Source organism: Pogona vitticeps, chromosome 4, assembly GCF_051106095.1.
Source record: "Pogona vitticeps strain Pit_001003342236 chromosome 4, PviZW2.1, whole genome shotgun sequence".
NCBI lineage: Eukaryota > Metazoa > Chordata > Lepidosauria > Squamata > Agamidae > Pogona > Pogona vitticeps.
The window spans coordinates 140,368,544-140,384,535 of NC_135786.1; the positions used below are offsets into that span (position 1 = coordinate 140,368,544).

Here is a 15,992-nt window from a genome sequence, read left to right on the forward strand (position 1 = left end):
AAACCCCATTGGAACCATTGTTTTGTGATCGCAAAAAAACTCATCGTAAAGCGATTTCGACATCATGCGGTGTAAGCGTCAAGCGGGGCACCACTGTAATTAGGTTTTCTTGGTACCTGATTTATTATCTTACATGTAAGCTCAAAAATCTCCTTGCTCAGAATGCAATCATCATCACCACAGTAAGAAACAAAGTTTTAATTATTAAAAATAAAAAGAGAAATACATTGCTAGATTTTGCAAGCAACTGTATTGCTAGATTTTGCAAGCAACTGTACACTATAAAAATACAGATAATACATTTCTTGGGAAGCAGCATAAAGTTACAACACATTGTGAAAGACATCTGCTTGCATAATAATTAATAATATAAAATCAAGTCAATTTTGATTTATAGCAAACTTTCAGGTATCTAGGCATCCTAAGCTAACCACACCTCTGTCCTTTCTGCCATCCATCACATTGGAGTCTTGAATTGTGAGAGATCAGTCTCAGGTATACTCGTATGTCACGATTTTCCAACTATTATAAATGTGTAAATCTCCACACTTCCTGCTCCTGGAATTCTGCCAGCTGCTTCCTGTTTCCCTCTCCAGGGCTCAGGCACTAAGCAAGGATTCTGGTTAGATAGCTAATTAAAACATCTAATGAAAAGATGTTATTCCCCCCACCCCCGACACATATGCCCTTTATTTCACTACTAGGTGAAGTGTAGAGATAGTGCCTTGGCTAAGGCCACCCAGCAACCTAACAGCTGAAAGTGAAATTTAAATCAGGGATTTCTTTTGCCAGTACAATGGCCAATCTTTTCAGTACCCCTGTATCAGAATATTCTACCTATTTTAGTTCATAGTATGTACTATAATGAAGATAAAGGGCAAGAAATTCAGAAGACACATCTCCTTCTTCTTGAAGAACACAGAATAGAACTTTCCCAAACAATTAGTACTTAGAGCAATCAGGGTTTTTTTACATTGCTTCTGATATGGTAGATAAACCTTCAATTTTGCCACCCCAAGCAGTTGCCCAAATTGTGTGAATGTCTGAACCACCTGTGGAAAAATCCAAAGACTAAGGTATTCAGTATTCATGGGAGACCAAAAAGATGGGTGTCCCTATCCTTTCTTGTGTCACAAACCTAGCCAACAATATCCACTTCAATCCTATTTATTCCTGTATCTACCCAATACCATTTGTAATGTTCAATACTGTTTTTTTAAAAAAAACAACTTCTTGTTTCTTTCTTCCTTGACCACCTATCATGAAAGAGAGGCAGGACTTGGAACTTACTGAAATTATCTTCTAAAGAACATTGGACTTACCATCCCAAAATAACCAGGCCTGTCCTCTGGCACATGGAGCTCCGGGTAAATATTCTCCAAGTACCATTTGAAGTCCTTGCATTTCAGCTTCTCTCGAAGCATTCTTCTTTCTGTCACATCACCATAAGGCTCCTAACAATAAAACCCAGAGTAAAATGTCAACAGAAGGAAAGCTACAACATAAACTGCAAAGTAAAATGTTTAAAACTCCCAACAATCTGAAATCTGGATGTTCCATGGTTTGCTACCTTGTCTATTTAAAGGTATTAGAATAATTATGTGGGGTATAGAAAATTGCCCTAAAACTCCCCACCACAAATGTAGTACTTTTAGATTTGTGATATGAAAACATTGTTTACTGCAGTCCAGTGCAGCAAGGTCACTGAGATCATAGCAATTCTTTGGCAATCTCCTGTTTAGTTTTGCTGTCCAATGTATACACAAGATATAGTTTATTTTAGTTATAACTGTTTTATTAATAATTCCACTAACTTCCAAAACACCCAGCTTTTTTGAGTACAGAGCTACTAATAAGATAGAATGGCAGAAATATTTCATTCATTGTGTGCCCGTTTTTTCAAGGAAAAGTAAACAACTTTGAATAATGTGAACATAGATTATAAACCTTTAAAAGGATGAAATATTTAAAAAATGTGGGAAATGACCTTAATCAATCAGGGATGATGTAAAAAAATAACAAACCTGGTTGCTAAATAATTACACCGACATGGTTCTCATACATGGCCATCTGATGGGTAAATTGTGTAATTTGTGTAATTTGAGTAAAATCGCTTTACGACGATCGGTTCCCTGCTTCGGGAACTGATTCTTCACGTTACGATGATTTCCAAACAGCTGAACGGCGGGTCGCAAAATGGCTGCCCGTTGTGCAAAATGGCTCCCCGCTGTTTTTAGGACAGATTTCTCGCTTAACAGGCACTGGAAAATGGCCGCTCTATGGAGGATCTTTGCTGCACTATGAGGTATTGTATTTCGCCCATTGGAATGCACTGAACGGTTTTCAATGCATTTCAATTTTTTAAAAAAATTGTGATTGATGACGATTTCACTTAACAGAGATTTTAACGGAACACATTATCGTCGCTAAACGAGGCACCACTGTATAGGCTTCTGTGATTTGCTCTGTACGTCCATTTATAAGTTGGCTTATACGGGAGATAGTAGACAGCACCTCGCAGCAAGGTCTGGCAGATGGAGTATGTCAGGTTTGCACAACTTCTAACCTAACAAGCTGGACACAGTCCACTGCTGTCCATATATTTGGTCAAGATTACCCAAGTATTCAGGCTATTTGAGAGCAATTTTTTTGCTTAAGATGTTTCCATATATGTCGCTCCGTTTAGCGACGAAACCACATAGCGACGAAGATTTTGCGATCGCAAAAGTGATCGCATTGCGATGTTTCCTATGTGTTTTTTTCGCTTTGCGATGAACGGTCCCTGTTTCGCTTACTGATCATCACAAAACGAAGATTTTTTAACAGCTGATCGGCGGTTCCAAAATGGCCGTGGGGTAAAAAAATGGCCGCCCGCTGTGTTTTTGCACGGATTCCTCGCTTAAGAGGCAGCGAAAATGGCTGCCCTATGGAGGATCTTCGCTTTAAGGAAATTTTTTTGCCCATAGGAACGCATTAAACAGGTTTTAATGCATTTCTATGGGCTTTTTAATATCGCATAGCGACGAAATTGCTTAGCAGCGATTTTTGCTGCACGGATTAACATCGCTATGCAAGGCACCACTGTATGATATTTTCTTCTTAAAGCTTTCTTGAGTGGCAATAATTATGATTCTGATCGTTATTGTGGGTTTTGGGGGTTATTTGGCCATGTTCTGAAGGTTGCTCTTCCTAATGTTTCGCCAGTCTCTGTGGCCAGCATCTTCAGAGGACAGGACACAGAACTCTGTCTGTGCTTCTATAAGCAACTTCTATAAAATATGCAAAGTAAACTAATTTATATAGTCTTTGTTTTTAAAGGTTTGTTGTATCAGTTTGTCATATCTTGCTAGTCACAGGAACATTGGAAGTTTCCTTAAAGTCAGGCTTTATTGTCAACACTGGCAAGTATTTTCCAGGGTTTCAGACATGATTATACTTGGAGATAACTAGTATTGAACCCAGGATCCTCTTTATGTAAAGTGCCAGGGAACAATAGAGGGCACTTGAGCTCCAAACAAGAAAAGTTTGTTCTGCATTCTGCCTGGCTTCCAGATTTTTCAGAAATGTTGCTCTCACACATTAAATAGTACCTTTAGAACCTTGAGCACTAGAAGCATGTCACTTAAAAACAAAATAGTTTCAGAAAACAGAGTTCCTGTGTTTCTGCAAAACTGCATCATAGGCACACTGGGTTTTTTGGGGAGGGGGGTGTTAGCAACTTACCATGCGTGCATGTGGATTTCTGTGGTAATAAAGTTCTTTGTACGAATCCATCCACACTTCCGCAGCACGGACTGAATTAGCCAAAGCTTTTGCTCGTGAATAGGGAGCTTGCTTAGGGAAAACATGCCCTACATGAGAACAAGGGTGGATCTCAAGACTTCCTCCACACTGCCAGATCTAAGGTTAAAAGGTAAAAAAAAAAAACTATTACAAAAATGCTACCTTGCACCTTGCCATATGCTTTCCCACAAACCCCGTCTCCATTAGTACGTTAGATACTTCAAAGCCTTGTGCACACATTCAAGAGCTAATATTAATCTCATGCCAATTATTCACTGTGATTGTTATTGGTAATGTACTACACCAATATTTTCTATATTTGAATTTCTTCCTTAGGAATCATCAAATATGCCAGCTTTTACATTACATCCAGAATCTATATTAAATTTGTTTTCTTAACAGGAAGTTTCCATATGTATTTAGGCAGGCATGAACTACCCCTAATTTTCAGAGAAAAGGCTACATGAGTATAGCCATTTCTTGCCTTCAATAAAGAATGCAATTAATCAGTTTTGAGGAATGGATTTTATATACAAATCAGCAGGTGGCTATGAAGGACACTTCAGATAAGAGGATATAAGAAGCTGCAAGGGCATTTCACACCATTAAATAATTACTGGCTCATTTGTGCTTTAGATGCATTCAATTAGATACTGTATAAAGATCAAAGATATGAAATTAAAATTCAGATACTAGATTGAAGAATTACACTATGTGCTGGTTTTCTCTGAAATAGCAAGAAATAGAGATTCATTTTCTCAAAGCACTCTATATTCCAATACTCATAAAACAAAGGCCCTTATCTGCATATGAAGATTTAAGACTGGGAAGTGGGGAGCAAGAGTGTGTATGCTCTGGGGGTGTGGGCTCTGGAGGTGCGGGTTCTTCAAAAGTGTTATCCAAGTTGAGGAGAAAAATCTTCAAGCAGTTTCTACCCACACTAATCTATACAAAGTTATATGCCTTCATATAATACAAACGTGCCTTTATCAAAGTTGCTGTTTGCATAGAGGCTTCAAATTTGCTACAGCTGACAGCAGACAGAAACTCTTTGCAGACTTTCTTGTTTAATGGGCAAAGATCTTCAGAGGAACCTGCATGCCCACGCACTTGCATGCACATCCATAATCCTTACTGGTGTGCAAATGACCACCTCAGCACAGGAACCAAAACAACAAATCTATGCATTCTCAGAGGCTACTTTACCATGCTCTGTATTTTGCCATGCAGCCTAAAACACTGGCTCAAAGCCAAACTTGATAATGTGGCCATATTAGAGAAAGAACATCTTGTTTATGGATCACACACATTTATAGCTCGGTATTACACTGCACACAAAACCCAAAGGCCTCGATCTGGAGACAGTTTGTTGTACTTACTCTAAATCTGAAGCCCATATGACACATGACTGTGTTTTGCATTTAACAATGTTTGGGATGAAAATATTTTCCTTATGAAGCATGCTGTCGGCAACAATTTTACTTTGACTAAGATTTAGAAGGACTGCATAGAGCCAGATAAACTGCTTCACTGAACACATGAAGCCTACAGATTACCAGACAGTTTTCTATCCATGTATTGTTGTATTAAAATACTCACCCAAATCCTTTTAGTTACAAACACAAGTGTAATGCGTATCACGCAAAACAAAAGAAATTTTTTTAAAAAAAGAAGAAAATTGTGGCACCTTAAAGACTAAGTATATTTTAATGTGAGCTTTTGTGGTCAAGTCCACTTCCTCAGATTGAAGAGTGGGTCTTTATGGCAAATATTTATACATTTATACAATGTTTCAGACTTTATGTGGGCACAAATTGTTGACCTGGCAATGACCTTTAGAACCCTTGTTGACATACTGTACAGTTCCCCTCTCAGGAAGCAGTCTCATGTAAACAAAGTCGCTAAATTAATCCCAGGCTAGAGAGAACAAGCAGGAACAATGTGATAATGAGTATCTCTAATCATCAATGGGGCTTGTGAGGTGGTACCAGCATATTGTACTGAAATAGCATATGAACCACTGGCTAGTTCAATGGTATATGTAGGATAGCTAGGAATTTCAGCAGATACAACACAATATTTTATATTTTATATTGACCTAAGAAACCTTGGCTTTCTCAGCTGTGTCTCTCTGGATTCTTGTCTTGTAATTTTTCTTCTCCAGAATGGCAACTTTCAGATCTTCTGCAGAGTGTCCAGGTAAGTTAAAGTGATTGATTGATTGATTGATTGATTGATTGATTGATTGATTGATTGATTGATTGATTGATTGATTTTCTATGCCGCCCACTCTACCCAGAGGTCTCTGGGCGGCTCAAAACAAGAAAAGGTTTCTATGTATTTTAAATGTGGAGGCAGAGGTGGCACCTGGGTTTGTAACACCATTTAGTATCAGTGTTGCTGACCCATCTCTGTGTCTGTGTTGTTTATGTTATAGTCTGTTGTGTGTCAATAGTTGCTTGAGACTGAAGTCTTTAAGCAAGTATAGGTCTGCTACCTAGGGCTTGAGAAAGTGAAGTATTCTTCAATGAGCGGGCAGAAACAAGCAGCTGAACAGCTTGTTTGCAAGTCATCAGCAGCTGGCAATAGACAAGTGATAAATCAGCTAATTAACATCTCAACCACTGGATGAGATATAAAATTATAACTATACTGCTGTATAACTACCCCTGGATGAAATAATCCCTTTAATAGAAATAAGTGTCTCTTATCCCCACCACTTATACAGCAGTGGTGGATCTGGAGAGGGGGAAGGAGACGCAAACAGATGCAAAGAAAATAAATTGGACACTAATTAAACACTTAATTATACTTCAAGGAAGGAAATTTGGTATTACTTTGGTGTTAGAAACTTAAGAAAATTTCCTCTTAAAATTATTAGCCAAACAACACTGGGAGTTAAACTGTTTATGTTATGGCTATCTATAGCGCTGTCAAACAGCCCAGACAAATGATCTTGAATACTCAAGCTTGGAATCTGTTTTTACTTTCCTTTTTTTCTGAGAATGACTAAAAGATAGACAAATTAACCCTGGAAAGTCTAACAAAGACAATTCATCTTTGAACATATATCTGGCTAATGTGGACCTATGTGTACCAATAAAAACATCTGGATGTATCCTGGGTTCTGAACCCAACTGGAACACAGGCTGGGACAGAATCAATACTGGAATGGACTGTTCTCAGGACTGGATTACAAAAAATATCAGGCCACGAATACAAACATCGAGTGAACTGGGCTGTCAATGTACGTCTGAGACTGGATTTAAAATTAACCCTAAATATGATCAATCTATTAAAGTGGACTTGTTGAAGCAATTATTGATGGAACTGTACTGATTGCTTTAAGCTACTGGACGTCTTTCACTTCGAATACAAGTACTTGACATCTTGGGACATAATGCTACAATAAGAAAATTTTGGGGATAAAATAAAATCTATCCTTCAAGCAATTTTAGTAATAGTGAGATCCCACAATGAAGAGGCAAAATTATTCAATGTGCAACTAAAGAAGGACTAGATTTAACAGGAAACAGGGAATAATGAATAAGGAAATGTGAGGGTGGTGGATGATGTATGCCAACCAAAGGAAGGGCTGAAGGAAATCAGAGGAGAAAATTTAGGAGATTTAATTCTAACCCAGGAGCCGAAGAGAATCTTAGGTGTGCTAAGGGAAGATAAGGGGAGAGAATCAGCAGAATTAATTAAAAATAGCCTGGAAGATCTATTGGAGATAGATCAAGTGCATAAAATGATCTCAGACGATACAAGGGATGACAGCATTTTTAGAGAGATAGGAATAAGAACTGGGAAAAGACAAACAAGAGAAAGAATTACTTAGAAAAGATGTAAAGGAAAAAATATTAAGGTAGCCCTCAACGTTGACACCTAACTTTTGAAATTGTAATGGGACATATATATTAGAAAGGGGATTAAACTGAAATAAGGGATCACTAATCAGGGTAAAGGCATAACATGGTGGTTATTAAGGTGAACTGAAGCTAAAAGAGGTAAAACAAATTGAAGCTAAAAGAGGTAAAACAAATAGTACTTAATTAACATATATGAGATATGATATTGGTATAGACATTACAGAAAATGTGGAGATAGAAATTGCTAAACAATTATATAAATAAAATTATTGGTAGAATATACGAAGTTGGTTGGTTAAATTGCTTCAAAATTATATCGATTTGAAACCAGAATTGCTTTTATTAGGTATGTTATTAGAGGATTTTGAGAACATTGTATACTATGAGAGCAATATTATGATAGCAGCCAATGTGTTACATTAAAATACACATATGATTAGTTTAAATGCTTAAAAATGTATAGATTCTGAAGGGACAATTAAGAAGACACCAAGACACAAAAACAAATAATTATAAGCAACCCATGTAACATGTTTAACAAGCACAAATTGAATGTAGATATATTGAAAAAATTAAAAAAATTTAAAAAGAAAGTGACGTATTCTTGTAAAGACTGGGTCATTATGCATATGAGTGTTCTAAGTTGTATGCTGAAAGTAACCACTAGTGGGGTTCAGTCGTTATCTCTTCTGTGTTTGTCCTGTAATACAGGTTGCTTCTGTGTACAGTATAATGCAAGTGCAATGTATAAGTGTAATACAAACAACAGAGTCAAATTACCTCAAGTTAACAAATCACTTGTTAATCACACCTCCAAATGTTACACCATCACCACCACCATTATCATCACAACAACAAACCTTTTCATGATTTTCCAGGTAGAGAATACTCAGAAGTGCCTTGCCATTCCTTTCTTCTGGGGACATCTGAGTCTATGCTGCTTGCCCAAGGCCACACAGGCTGGCTCTACTCACAGGAGGCACAGTGGGGAATTGAACTCAAACTCTGGTTCCACAACTAGATACCTAAGCCACTGAGCTATCCAACCAGCTACCATTGTACTAACACAAAATTCAAATACGATTTTGGTCATCATGTTATAACTCCTTAGTAAAGATGGGCACAAATCGAAAAAATGGCAATTTGTTGAGATTCATAATTCATCAAGTTCAACAAATCACAAATTTATGATTTTTCCCAATGAACTGACTCATCAATTTGTTTTAAAATGCTTTAAAATGCCCCCCATGCACCTAGATACACCAAATGCACTGAGACGCTTCCTCTCACTCTCCTCTACAAGTCCTGCAAGTTTGGTGAAGTTTGGGTTTCAAACATCTAAGTTATACAACCAAGAGCTTGGTCCCCTCCAGGAAAGTGACAGAAGCAGCTGGCATAGTTTGCCATCAGGCACAGAGGTTGTTGGAAAGATGTACTTTAGTTTGCCACCAGGCACAAAGGCAGATGGCACTGAGGTAGTTTGGTTTGCCACCAGGCACAGATGTGGAAGGCATTGAAGTATTTTGGTTGTACGGTTTGCTGCCACAACAATGAAAAAAGCAGAACAGCAAGACACAGCACAGCAGCATAAACTGCCTGAGCCAAGACTTGGAACAGAAGTTGGAAATGGCTGCAAGGAAAATGCTTATAAAGCCTCTAAAAAGGAACCCCCGTAGAGCCCTTTATGCAGTGCGTTTGGCTGTCTGCCCTGCCAATCCAGGAGTTTCTAGGTCCCTCCCACAGTCGCCTGGAGTTTCTGATTAGCAGCAGCAGGCTGCAGATGGCACAGGAGGCCCAAAAAGAGGTAGCTGAATCGATGAATCAAAAATAGGTAAAAATTTGTAATTTTGTATTTGTCAGGCTCTCCGTATTGAACAAATACAAAGCAGTGCAGTTTTGATGAATTGGCAATTTTCAACAAATATTGTGATTCGGTTTTTGATTTGTTCCCACCTCTATTCCTCAGTTCTGGAAAGCAGAACCTGCTGTACTCCTTGAACTGACCTCTGGATTCATCATCAGAATAGCAAGAAACCAGTTTCTTAACAACTTAGGGTGCATTAGATCTTGCATATTTCTTTGCAAGGCATATCTTTTAGCAGGAGAGGTACACAAAATCAAATGAGTCAGGGTGAATGGATATTGTTTTTAAGCAAAACTTCCAATAAAACTGCTTACCCGAAATGAAAATTCAAGGTTTTCTCCTCCCCAGACTTCCATTCCTGTGTCATAAGAGCCAAGATAGCTGAAGTAATTCTTATTGACGGCAAAGAGCCCACCAGCCATAGTTGGAGACCTACCAGAAGGAAAGTAATTACAGCATCAGCTAACGCAATATTTTTCTCTACCAATTAAGCATTATTTTGTGGCTGTAATTCTCAATGACATAATATTAAGGGTGTATCTATTTTTCAAAAGTGTTTCATGCATCTGATGAAATATGCAATACATGTAGGTCTTTAAGGTGCTACAAACCTCTTTGCCTGCTTTGCTGTAACAGACTAACCTACTAACTTCCATCTTTAATATATCTATGGTTTAGAATTGAAAAACTTAGTAATTATCCATAACACTCTCATAATTTACTTAAAAACATGGGAAAGGAAGACTGATGTTGCTTCTTACCTTCAGGCATACAGCTGGCTAAGGAACTAGTTATAAAACCCTGGGATCTGTGATTATTACTAAATTAGTAAATATACATACATTGTTTAACAATTTAAAAAGTTAAAGTGTCTTAGGCAGGTTGCACAACTGAAATATAAAGAGTTGGCTCTTATTTTTACATGCACATAAAAAAAACAAATTTACACAAATACTTTTATCTGCTGCCAGAAAATACTAAATAAAAAAACGTGTGTGTGTGTGTGTGTGTGTGTGTGTGTGTGTGTGTGTGTGTGTGTGTGTGTGTGTGTGTGTGTGTGTGTGTGTGTGTGTGTGTGTGTGTGTGTGTGTGTGTGGTGTGTGTGTGTGTTTTTCTAGGGTTTATTTACCAGAACTGACCATTTGAGGAAGCCCAGAGATCAAGTAATATATAGTGGACCCTCGACTTACGGAATTAATCTGTATTGGAACAGTGGCCGGAAGTCAAAAATTCCGTAGGTCGAGGATCCATTTCCCATAGGAATGCATTGAAAACCAATTAATCCGTAACTGGCCGAAGAAAATCCCGGAGTTCCAAAGCTGCACCCACTGCCCTCTTGTCTCCTGTCCCCGGTGCCCTCTGCCTCATGTCCCCATGGGGGCAGGAGACAAGAGGGCAGTGGGTGCAGCTTTCGAAGCCCAGGAAGCCAAAAGCTGGCTGTGGGCGCAGAGGTCAGGGCAGCTTTTGGCTTGCTGGGAGCTGGCTGCGGAGATCAGGGCAGCTCTTGGCTTTCGGCTTCTTAGGCTTCAAAAGCTGCACCTGCTGCCCTCTTGTCTCCTGTCCCCGGTGTCCTCTGCCTCAGGGACAGGAGACAAGAGGGCAGAGGGTGCAGCTTTTGAAGCCCAGGAAGCCGAAAGCCAAAAGCCACCCAGACCTCTGCGCCCGCAGCCAGCTTTTGGCTTCCTGGGCTTCGAAAGCTGCACCCGCTGCCCTCTGTCTCCTGTCCCCGGTGCCCTCTGCCTCCTGTCCCCGTGGGGACAGGAGGCAGAGGGCACCAAGGACAGGAAACAAGTGGGTAGTGGGGGTGGCTTTGAATTTCCCACGCTTTCCCCCTGCCTTTCATAGGTCGAAGCTCCAGCCGCAAGTCGAACTAAAATTTTGCGGCCGGAGCTTTCGTACCTCGAAATTTTCGTAAGTAGGGACCTTCGTACATTGAGGGTCCGCTGTATAGTGTTTGATACTTCTGTGTTTTTCAGTGTCCACGGTGCGGGCTAGGAACTGATCCCCTGCGGCCACCATAGTCTTGTGTGTTTCTTTTTCCTAGGTATAGACTGTTCAATTTCATTGTTATTTTTAGCCCTGTGTTAGATCCTATCAAGATCTTTTTTGCATTTTGTTTCTGTTTTCCAAGGTATTAGTTATTTTGTGTCATCTGCAAACTATGTAAGAATTATTAAATTATAAAATACCCAATACAGATATACTTTTAAAACAATTTGGAAGATACATGTGGAAGAAAGAGAGGGTCTGACAAGGAAGAAGAGGATGAAGAAGAGAAGGTCAGGTGGGGCCATGGCGGCAGAGGGAGGCAACCAGTGGCTGACCCCCACCATAACCAGGACCCACGAGCCGAGCCCAGGGAGGAGGAGGAGGAAGAGGAGGAAGAGGAGAGGAGAGTGCCGCTCTGTCCCTGCTGCTCTGGCGCCTCTCTATTGTCACGCGCGCCCCTGCCATTTTGAGCTGCTCCTCCTCCCTCTCTCCTTCCGTCCTTCTGTTCACATGGTGTGCACATGCAAAATGGCCCTCCTGGGAAAGGGAAGGGAGACAACCCCCCTTGCGCACTTGCTCTCTCTCTCTGTCCCTGGAGCCACTTTCCTTCAGGAGGAGTGGGTGGGAAACGTGGAGGTAGGCGACGCCAACCAACTAAAGAGAGAAAACTGGGGATGGGAGAGAGCAGGAGCGCGAGAGCCTTGGGAGGCAGGGGGAGGGAATTCTAAAGCATGCCAAAGGCATGTCCCCCAGGTGGTGCATGAGTGCTAAGCCACCCGCGGCACTTGTGTATAGAACAGTTTGGCTGCGTGGGGCAGGGGGAGTTGCGATCTGGCGACCTATGGCTCACATGGCAGCAGAAAGGGCTCCGCATGCCAGTTGTGGCACACGTGCCATAGGTTCGCCATCACTGGCCTAGATGAAAAGAAAAGGAAATGTTTGGAGGAGAGTTTGGAGGAGAGGAAAGAAAATGTTGTTTCCCCCTCCCTCCAAACATCAGAAGAAGGGCCTTAGGAAGCAGATCTCTTTACTCTTTTAAAAAAAAAGATGTCAGAAAACAACAATAGTCTCTAAGTAAAGAAAGCTACATCAATACTTAATGTTCTTTATTTATTTGTCTCATAATCGACATAAAATTATAGACATATATGAAATATATGTAAAATTAAAAATAAATTAGAATGTCAAGATGAACTATGACCAGAAGCAGGCTACTTCAATATTTCAGCCATTTGCTGGATCTTCTTTTGTACATAGGGCATAAATTACATGCAAATATGTGCAGATCTGACTGAATTTCTCCACAGAAAATTTGTCCTATATCCAAGTAGCTCCATTTTACTTGATTGTTCTTTGATCTTCCTACTTCACTTTGAAGTCTAGTAAGTTACTTCCAAATGGTCCAGAATAGTAAATGTTTAGTAAGTCATATATAGGTTGTAAGCATAACTGAAAACACAGTTATCCTGCTGTTCCACTATGTATGTTATAAGATTTAATTAAACAAAACATTAAAATATCAGAATGATCAGTATTAGAAAAAAGACACACACACAGTAGCATAAGCATAATCCATATAGCAAGACACTAATGACATAATTAAGTTCTAACAGACTCCCTACATAAATAACATCTTTCATCCAGCAACTAAACATAAGTGAAGCAGGCACCTGACAAATAGGGAAGAGTTCTCCACATATAATGTGACAGAGTAGAAGGTCCTCTCCCTGGTAGCTATTATTTTCTTTCCAAAGATGGTGGCACCCAGAGACATCCAAACAATTAGGAGCAGAGTTCTGGATTAGAAAATACCTTTACCCAAAAGGTATTTGGCACAATGGCTCATTGCAGATCTGCTATTGACTGAGATAAATTTTGCTGCCATAAGCAGAGGCTGATCCATTAACTGCACTTCAGTGAGGATTCCATCTCTCCATCTCTTATGACCATTAAGTATGTCTACCAGTTTGACCCTAATTGACCTTCTAACGTAATCTGATTCCTAAATTCATTCTTCTGTTTTGCTAATGTGATCCAAACCTACTACCTAACTGGCACAGCGGGGGGGGGGGGCTAAGCTAAGCCAGCTCATTGGCTTCCTTGAGAATAAGTAACTGTAAATTAATACCTCTGACACCTCTATGCCACATACAATTTAAAATTCCAATTTGCCTCCATGGAAATCTAACTACACATTTTTTATTTTATTTTTAACTTGAACTTCAGGTTTTATATCATCTTTGACTGCCAAAGAGTTCTGTAGAAGTGAAACACAGTTCTTATTTGTAACATTTTAGTGATAAAAAGGTATTGTTTAACTCAGAACTCTGCTTCTATGAATGGATCACATACAGATTTTTGTACTAACAATAAAGCAAATTAACATGTGAGTAGGTGAATCTTCAGGTAGCAACCTCTAGCTGTTTCAGATTTTATGTGTCTGAAATAGAGCAATTAGCAGTTATATTGCAGTTTTAAGCTGGCATCCACTGGAAGGACTGGATTTAACCCAACAGCGATAATGAATTCCTATCTAGAACAAAACTCAGCTTCCACTCAGAAACACAACTAGTCACCAAGACCTCCATCTTCAGCTTTGTCTGGTTTCAATTTTAGTTTGGACTCCATTCAACTCACTATTGTAACTCCAGGTGACTGAATGTTCAGAAATCCACAGCCTCTATCACATTATATCTTTCATTTAGGCAGAACAGAGTATCATTAACATGCTGCTGACCTTCCACCCCAAATCCTCAAGCAACATTCTGAAACAGGACTACCAAGCAGGAATAGAAATGCCATCCCACAGTGCTTCTAATTTCCATCTCAGACAACAATCCAAAAGAATACTACCAGTTACAGTCCTAAAAACTACCAAAAGCATTGGGAAATGTTGTCACTCTTTTGGCAACTTCTACCCTTGAAACATAAGCTGATATATACAATGCTTTCTATAACAAATCAATTAAAACACATTTTATTTTTACACAGGCTAACCACAATACGCATAGATAAAATATATTTCATTTCCTTCAAGATTAACCAATTAAAAATGTAAACAACTCGTTGCAACTGTTAATGTTCATTGGATCATCATAACTATGTAAAAAAAACTATTTACAACATTCATGGTATCAGCATAATGACCCAACCTTTTCTATATTGTAAACATAAGCTACCATGTAATTTCTCAGAACATGGTAGTAGAAGGTTTTTCCAAAGTCATGTAATTATAATAGGTGTTGACACTAAATGTAAACTTTCATCCACAAGTTGTTCTCACATCTTAAAAGTCTTACTGCTGGATTGTATGGCACTCATATATCATCTATACATTGAAATCTTCTCCAATACTCAGTGCCAAGTGAATTCTATGGTATGTCCATCATACAGACGTTAAATTTGCTTTTTCATAGTTGCATCTCCAAAAATGTGAAGAAGATTTAAAAGGGGCATTTAAAAAGGTAAAGGTAAAGGTTCCCCTTGACAATTTGTCCAGTCGTGTCCAACTGGACAAATCTTGATATTTAATCTCGATAATATAAGGTGTCATCTTATAGTGATATTGTATGTATCTCAAGCTACATTAATGCATAGTGATAACTTCATGCCTACATTCCAAGAATAGTCTTAGAAATATTTTCATAACAATTAAAAATTGTTACTCATAATTTTAATGTTGAAGTGCCTCATACAGCACCATTTGAGACAGTTAAATATTGCATTGACATGTGATTTATTCATGTTTATTTTCAATTATACAATTAATAATTTCCCACCTTTAAAAATCCAGTTAGGGGACATTAGGGGACATTTAAAAGATATTGAAATTAGAAGTTCTCAAAATTATTCCAAAATTCTAGTTTTTATTTATTATTTATTTATTTATTTAACTTATATGCCGCCCACTCTACCCAAAGGTCTCTGGGCAGCTTACAACAATTAAAATTCAATTAAAATACAATAAAAGATAAAATGATTAAAATACAATTAAAATTGCCATCAGGACCCACAGTTGATGTTATTTCAATTAAAAGCCTTCTGGAACAGGAAGGTTTTGACCTGGCGCCGAAATGTCATCAACATCAGCGCCAGACGAATTTCAGTCAGGAGGGCATTCCATAGTCTGGGGGCAGCTGCCGAAAAGGCCCTTTGTCTACAAGCCATCCCTCTTACCTCCTTGAGGGATGGCTCTTTCAAAAGGGCCCCCTGGCTAGATCTTAACTACCTGACAGGCTCATATGGAAGGAGGCAGTCCTTCAGGTATCCAGGGCCCAAGCGGTTTAGGGCTTTATATGTCAAAATAAGCATTTTGAATTGGGCCCGGGCAGCAACTGGTAACCAATGTAACTTAAACAGAATCGGCTTGATGTGTTCTCTAGTGGCCCCACCACTCACCAGCCGCACAACTCGATTCTGGACCAGTTGCAGTCGCCGGACCGTCTTCAAAGGCAGCCCCACGTAGAGCGCATTGCAATAATCTA

The 15,992-nt window shown here is 39.2% G+C and overlaps 1 protein-coding gene across 1 annotated transcript in view; it reads right to left on the minus strand.

Annotated features, from left to right (window-relative positions):
- The window catches only part of GALNT12 (polypeptide N-acetylgalactosaminyltransferase 12), a 49,551-nt gene that overhangs the window by 11,443 nt on the left and 22,116 nt on the right, over positions 1 to 15,992 (minus strand). The window contains exons 5-7 of the mRNA XM_072998476.2: positions 9,834 to 9,951; positions 3,724 to 3,900; positions 1,323 to 1,454 (exon numbers count right to left, since the gene is read on the minus strand). Of these exons, the coding sequence (XP_072854577.1) occupies positions 1,323 to 1,454; positions 3,724 to 3,900; positions 9,834 to 9,951 (427 nt within the window). The remainder of the gene's footprint in view (positions 1 to 1,322; positions 1,455 to 3,723; positions 3,901 to 9,833; positions 9,952 to 15,992) is intronic.